Below are 7,991 nucleotides of genomic sequence, written 5' to 3'. Positions count from 1 at the left end.
CTCTACAAGAGGTCTAGTCATGCATCTATTAATGATATAACATGCAGTATTTACAGCCTCTGCCCAGAAGCTTTGGGGCAGTTTACTAGAAAGAAGCATAGTCCTAGCCATATCTTCAAGAGTCCTATTCTTTCTTTCAACTACTCCATTTTGTTGTGGAGTCCTAGGGGCAGAAAAATTATGATCTATACCATGCTCATCATAAAATTCAGCAAACTTAGAATTTTAAAATTCAGTTCCATGATCAGACCTGATTGATGCAAGTTGATTACCTAGTTGTTTATGAGTTTTTCTACCAAAGGCAGTAAACATGTCAAATGATTAATCCTTAGATGTTAAGAACAGTACCCAGGTAAACCTAGAGTAATCATCAACAAGTACCATAACATATTTCTTACCACCTCTGCTCAAAGTTCTCATTGGACCACAGAGATCCATATGAACCAGTTCCATCATCCTGGTTATGCTTACCGTTTTCTTGATTTTAAAGGATGATCTTACCTGCTTTCCCCTTGCACAGGCCTCACAAACATTGTCTTCCTTGAACTTGATGTTAGGTAACCCTATCACCAGGTCCTTGGAGACTAGTTTGTTGAGTTGATTCAGACTTACATAACCAAGTCTTTTGTGCCACAGGAGGGGATCATTGTCTAACACACTCAGGCAAGTGAGTTTATTTTCTGAAAGAGTGGACAAATCTACAATGTAAATATTGTTAACTCTTTTTCCCTGCAAAACAATCTTGTCAGTAGTAAGAATAATCACAAAGCATTTGGTAGAGGTAAATGCTACAAGGTTACCTCTGTCACACAGTTTTGATACACTGATTAGGCTATATTTGAATCCATCTATTAAGTAGACATTCTCAATGGAATGTGAGTCTATCTTACCTAACTTTCCAAACTCAACAATCTCACCTTTCTTCCCATTTCCAAAGGAGACATTACCTCCTTTTAAGTCCTCAAGTGAAAGGAATTGGTTGTTGCTTCCAGTCATATGTTTTGAGCAGCCACTATCCATGTACCATATTTGGCTGCTTCCCTTCACTTAGACCTGCAAAATAAAATAAGGGGTTAGTCTTAGAAACTCAAACTAGTTTGGGTCCCTTTTTATAGGCAAAGGGGTAAATTAAATTCCTTTTGGCCCACCCAAGCAGCCTAATTTTCTCTTGAACAAAGGTTTTGTTCTTTTGACTGGCCTTTTCTTTTGCATTGCATTCATTTTTGCAATGACCAGTCTTGACACAGTGTATGTAGATTTTTTTTTCAAGAAGAGTGATGTACTTGCTTTTGGGGTACCACTTAGGTGCTTGGGTCCCATACCCAAGTCCTTTCTTATTGCTACTATGATGTTCTTGTAGCCAGGATAGTGCATCAGAAGCCTTATTCCATTTGCAAGTTATGTCTAGTTCATGCTTTACCTTCTCTAGGTCTTCTTTTAAGACTTTTATCTTCTCATCTTTCTTGTACAACTCATCTTTCATTTTTCCTAGGTTTTCTTCTAAGGTGATCTGTGTGTGATCAACTTTCTTCTTTCCTGTTCCTAATTTCAATTTTAAATTTTCAGACCTAAGTTCTAAGACACTGATGTTGAGTTGAAGAAACTAGTTCTTCAACTCAGCATTTTTACCGTCACTCTCATTAGCCCTAGATTCTAGATTTTTGCACTTGACTTTTAATACCACACACTCCCTAGACAGTTGTTCCTTTTCATTGTTAATTATCTCAGACTCATCGAGAAATCTAGCAATAGTTCAGATAACCTTTCTTTAGACAGAAATTTAATTTTGTCTTTGAGATGAATCACACTTACCTCTTGTTCATCATCTGATTCTCCGATGGCTATAAGTGCTTGTTCATCTCCAGCTTCATCTTCTGAATCCTCATCTGATGTTTCTCCCCAAGCAACAACCATAGCCTTTGTTGATCCTTTGTTCCTTTTGGGTTGAACCTGTTCTTTCTTCCTGTTCCTTCGTTTAGCCCTTTCCTTCCTCCATTCAATTTCCCACTTAGAACAGTTCTTGATCATATGATCAGTCTTGCCATATTTGTAGCAACCTTCGTTAGTCTGTTTCTCAGGAACCCTTGGTTTGTTGAAGGTTGTACCTCTTGAAGAACATTTTCCTCTTATTAGGTACTTTTTGAAATCCGTTGTGATCATGCCCATTTCATCATCCTCCAGATCTGCACCTTCATCTATTCTGAGAGCCAGACTCCTTTCCTTCTTGGGTGCATCCATTTTCATGGTTGGCCTTATCAGTTCACAGGCAGTCAGATTTCCTATCAGTTCATCTAACTTGAGAATAGCAATGTTCTTTGATTCCTGAATAACAGTGATTTTGCTTTCCCAAGTTACTGGTAAGACCCTTTTCAAGATTTTCTCGACCTTGTCTTCTTCAAGGATAATTTTCCTAAGATATTTAAGTTCATTTGTTAGTGTTATGAACCTTGTGTACATCTCCTGGATAGTTTCTCCTTCATTCATAGAGAAATTCTCATATTAAGAATATAACAGTGTTCCTCTTGATCTCTTTACTTGAGGAGTTCCTTCATGAGCCACTTGTAAAGTGTCCCATATATCCTTAGAAGTGGTACAACTTTGAATCATGTTGTACTCATATGGACCTAGTCCACACACAAGCCATTTGTTGGCCTTGGCATTCTTTTCCCATTTCTTCAAGTCTTCAGCAGTGAAGTCATCTCTTGTCTTTGGCACATCCACTCCTTCAGCATTCTTCTTTATAGTAGTCAGGGGACCATCAATAACTATGTCCTAGAGTTCATAGTCTTCTCCTATGATGTGATCTCTCATCCTGTTCTTCCACCAAGAATAGTACTGACCATTAAAGAGTGGAGGCCTAGCAGTGGATTGCCCTTCCCAATTTCCAGGTGGTGCACTCATCTTGATCTTTTCCTAAGGTGCTAACCTCTTGAAGGATAACCCACTCTGATACCAATTAATGTTTTATAATTCAATACCACACAAGGGAGGGGGGTGATTTGTGTGGTACCCAATTTTCGCTTAACTGAACTATAGAAGGACTTGGTTCTTCTATGTGTTCCAACTACTACTATTTGCGGAACAATAAGTAAATAAAATAAAGAACACATAGATTTATTCGTGGAAAACACCTGGCTCAGAAGGTGAAAAAACCACGACCTACTGCTTAGTAGGAGTTTTCCAAATTTCCACTAAAATCACTGAGCCAAAAACTGCATTTACAAAAACTCTTTTGTAAACCTAGGATTAACTCTAATCCCGTTGTGGCACACAGCCTCAACTATTATGACAACTTCAAGTTAACTCTAACTTGAAAACTCTAAGTACCTAATACAATTTCTTCTATAAAAGCTAAAAGGTACAATGTAAAATAACCTACTACAATTGAACTAGAATAAAATATAGACCCTTGGAACTAGTTCTTCTATCTCGTTCAAGTAGCTTCAGGTTTGCACACTCGAATCACACATAAATTGATTGCAAAATCGCCTTGCTCTTTTGCTCTCAATTTATGTTTAACTTCTGCTTATGTGCATTACCTGTAAAAGAGAAAAACACTTATATTTAATGGGTTAGTAATTAGAGATTGACTAGGATTCAGATACTACTCTTCTATCGTAGAAGAGTTCTAGTTGATCTCATACTCTAACACTATCTTCTTCCTAAACTGTGTTCTCTTCATGTAAGGAGTCTTTCTCTTCTTATCCAATATGCAACCTTTTCGATCAAATCAGGAGATATTACTTCTGATAAGTTAGATTTATCTCCTTTACGTGCATTTCACATGTTTGGGTTGGCATGACTGTGCTTCACAAGATGGACCTAGTCCATGTCTGAGTTTTTTTGTCAGTCTTCAAAACTTTACCTGTTCTTGGGCCAACACTAGGCCAGTCCTTGACTGTCTCAATCTTCTTAGGAGCCACCTGAATACCATTTGCTGATACGACGTGACCCAGGAATGCAACTGAACCCAACCAAAACTCACATTTCGAAAACTTAGCATCCAACTGGTTGTCTCTTAAAGTCTAAAGAATGACTCGAAGGTGTTGCTCGTGCTCCTCTCGGCTGCGGGAGTAGATCAAGATATCATCAATGAAAACAATCACAAATAAAACCAGATAGGGCTTGAATACCCGGTTCATTGAAACCATGAAAGCTGCTGGGGCATTTGTCAACCCAAATGACATCACTAAGAACTCATAATACCCGTACCAAGTGCGGAAAGCTGTATTAGGGACATCAGATGCCCTAATCCTCAACTGATGGTAGCCAGATCTCAAATCAATCTTCGAAAATACCTTGGCACCCTGAAACTAATCGATCAAATCATTAATCCTCGGCAATGGATACTTGTTATTGATGGTGACTTTGTTCAGTTGCCGATAATCTATATGCATCCTCATCGATCCATCCTTCTTCTTAACAAACAACATCAGCACACCCCACGGAGAGATGCTAGGCCTATAAAAGCCCTTATCAAGAAAGTCTTGCAACTGTTCTTTCAATTCCTTCAACTCTGGCAGGGCCATACGGTACGGCAGAATAGAAATGGGCTGAGTGTCTGGAGCCAAATCAATACAAAAGTCAATATCCTTGTCGGGTGGCATCCCCGATAGGTCTGCAGGAAATAACTCTGGAAACTCACGAACAACTGGCACAGAATCCATAGAAGGAACCTCAGCACTAGAATCATGGACATACGCCAAAAATCCAAACACCCCTTATCAACCATACGTCGAGCCTTCATATAAGAGATAACCCTACTGGTAGAATGGCCAGGAGTCCCTCTCTACTCCAATCGAGGCAACCCTAGCAATGTTAAGGTCACGGTCTTGGCATGACAATCCAATATGGCATGATAGGGTGACAGCCAATCGATCCCCAATATGACTTTGAAATCCACCGTATCGAGGAGTAGGAGATCTACACGGGTCTCAAGGCCCCCAATGAAAACCATACACGAACGATAGACATGGTCTACAATAAGAAAATCACCTACCGGTGTAGATACGTATACATGAGAACTCAAAGAATCACGAGGCACAACCAAATATGCAACACAATAAGATGACACATATGAGTATGTAGAACTTGGATCAAATAGAACTGAAGCATCTCTACTGCAAATCAAAACCGTACATATGATAACTACATGGGAGGACTCATCCTCAGGCCTGGCTGGGAAAGCATAACATCGGGGCTGGGCCCTACCACTCTGTATTACATCTTTGGGATGGCCTCCTGCTAGCTAGACTCCACCTCTAGCGGCCTAACCTCTACCTCTAACGCCTCGACCCCTACCTCTAGTTGGCTGAGTAGGTGGAGCAACACCCGGTGCCGGAACCATGGCATGAGAACCCTAATGCTGAGAACTGCTAGAGGCTCGAGGGGCAAAATCTAGCAATGTGCCTCGTATCGCCACAAGTATAACAAGACTTTGCCTGCTGAGACTGCTGACCCTGAAATGGACCCTGACGGTATGAGTAGCCACCCTGAAAATCTAGAGTGGAGGTGCACTAATAGGAGCTGGTGGTGCACTGTAGGGTAGCTGATCAAAATACTGCATATGAGAAACACGACTGCCTGAAGCACCGTGAGAAGCCAAAAGTAATGAATAAAACAGCCTGGGAGGATGGCCCCTACCAAAAGAATCCCTTCCTCCAGATGAGGCACCACTGAATCTGCCAAAATGATAAGGCCTCTTGTCAGACCCCTGACCGCTCCCCTGAGCTAGAACCATCTCAATCCGCCTAGCCACATTGGTCGTATCCTGAAAAGAAATCTTGCTCCCTGTCTCCTTAGCCATCTGCAATCTAATAGGCTGAGCGAGTCCCTCAATAAACATCCTCACCCTCTCTCTCTCTCTCGGTAGGGAGTATAAGAAGATGCATGATGGGCCAAATCAATAAACCTTATCTCATACTGGGTGACAGTCATAAACCTATTGAAGACGCTCGAACCACATGCGGTACTCCTCTCTCTGAGTGACGGTAAGGAACTTCTCAAGAAATAGCTACGCGAAATGGTCCCAAGTGAGAGTTGGTGACCCAGCTGGTCTAGCCAAACAATAATCTCTCCATCATTTCATGGCAGAACCTAATAGACGGAAAGCAGCAAAGTCGACCCCATTGGTCTCCACTATCCCCATGTTTCGTAGAACCTCATGACAGCTGTCCAAATAGTCCTCGGGATCCTCTTAAGATGTACCGCCATAGGTAGTAGTGAAAAGCTTGGTGAACCTGTCCAATCTCCATAAAACATCTAAAGACATAACTGATCCATCACCGATCTAGGCTACAACACTCGATAGAACTACCCCAACTAGCTGAGCTGCTAAAGTCTACAACTGGGGAGCCAGCTGCTATGGAGTGCGAGTAGCGGGATTCTGTGCTCCTCCCCCAGCCTAAGAGACAGCTGGTGCTACAGGAAGTATGCATGCCTGAGTGACGCTCTCCATAAGGCCCATTAGACGGACCAGAGCATCCTGGAGTACCGGGGTAGCAATGAACCCCTCTGGGACCTGAGATGGGCCAGCTGGAACGGTTTGGGCTAGAACCTCATCATCAAACTCTACTTGAGGCTCTGCCACTGGTGCTGCTGCTCTGGGCTGAGCCCTTCCCCTGCCTCGGCCTCTAGCACGGCCTTAGCCTCGTCCTTTACCCCTCGTAGGAGTTGTTGTTGGGGGCTCGGGCTGTTGATCAACTGATGAAGCGGTACGTGTTCTCGCCATCTACGAAAGAACAGAGTAGAAGTTCAATTAGTATTGAGAAATCAAACTGCACGACAGAGTTGAATAGAAGTGAAACTATTCCTAACTTTGTAGCCCCTAGGGGATAAGTACAGATGTCTCTGTACTGATCCCTCAAACTCTACTAAGCTTGTCTGTGAATTGTGATACATAAGCAACCTAGAGCTCTGATACCAACTTGTCACGGCCTGAATTTCCCACCATCTGGACCGTGATGGTGCCTAACATTGTACCCGCTAGGCAAGCTAATGTTACCGATTATTTTACCCTTTTCCTTTATCTTTTAACAATTTATAAGTTAACAAAAGTAAATCAGCGAAATGAATGCGGAATAATAGAATTTAACAGATTATCTTGATATAAATAACGAAAACGTAATAAAACTCCACCCAGAACTGGTGTCACATCTCACGAACGGTCTACAAATACTACAAATAATGGTCTGAACAAAGAAATATACATATGTTTGTAAAGTAGATAAACAGAGAAGCAATAGGATAGAAGGGGACGCCAGGGCCTGCTCACGCCTGCAAAACTACCTTGGGTCTCCGCTGGACTGAAGGCAGCCACCCAAAATCTACTCACAAGGTCCGACACCAAGATCTGCACAGAAAGTGCAGAGTGTAGTATCAGTACAACCGACCCCATGTACTGGTAAGTGTGGAGCCTAACCTTGGCGAAGTAGTGACAAGGTTAGGACATGACAACCAACATAAACATGTGCAGTTAAACAATATCTAATAGAATAACAATAATAGAACCTAAACAGAAATTAACGGGAAGGGGCAACATGCTATGGGGTTACCAGAATAAGGAAACACAGAAATAACGGAAATGAAACAATTAAGGCACTTGAACCGATAACAGCAAAATAATCACAGCAAACAGAAAATGCACGGTATCACCCTTCATGCTTTTACTCTCAATTATCACCATGCAATCAATAATAAAAGTGTGCACGACACCCTTCGTGCTTTATCACTCTTCCTCACCATATGAATAATGGAAATGCGCACGGCATCACCCTTCGTGCTTTATCTCTCTTCCTCACCATATGCATTAATATAAATGTAAATGTGCATGGTATCACCCTTTGTGCTTTATCACTCTTCCTCACCATATGCATAAATATGAATGTGAACGACATCACCCATCGTGCTTTATCACTCTTTCCTCACCCAAATAATAGAAACAATAAAATCCCGGCAATGGAATTGGCTATAACCAATCTCGTTTCAATATT

At 41.6% G+C, this 7,991-nt stretch overlaps 1 protein-coding gene across 1 annotated transcript; it reads right to left on the bottom strand.

Annotated features, from left to right (window-relative positions):
- Positions 1–1,047: 1,047 nt before the first annotated feature.
- Positions 1,048–4,529, bottom strand: LOC138869266 (uncharacterized). Its single transcript, XM_070146868.1, has 6 exons — positions 4,442–4,529; positions 3,866–3,964; positions 2,927–2,946; positions 2,513–2,736; positions 1,951–2,410; positions 1,048–1,053 (listed from the first exon to the last, which is right to left on the bottom strand). The coding sequence occupies exons 1-6, from the start codon at positions 4,527–4,529 to the stop codon at positions 1,048–1,050; spliced, it is 897 nt and encodes a 298-aa protein (XP_070002969.1).
- Between the last annotated feature and the right edge of the window lie 3,462 nt (positions 4,530–7,991).

Source organism: Nicotiana sylvestris, chromosome 5 (genome assembly GCF_000393655.2).
Source record: "Nicotiana sylvestris chromosome 5, ASM39365v2, whole genome shotgun sequence".
Taxonomy (NCBI): Eukaryota; Viridiplantae; Streptophyta; class Magnoliopsida; order Solanales; family Solanaceae; genus Nicotiana; species Nicotiana sylvestris.
Note: the sequence above shows the minus strand (reverse complement) of the source record. Positions and strands in the feature narration are given on the sequence as shown.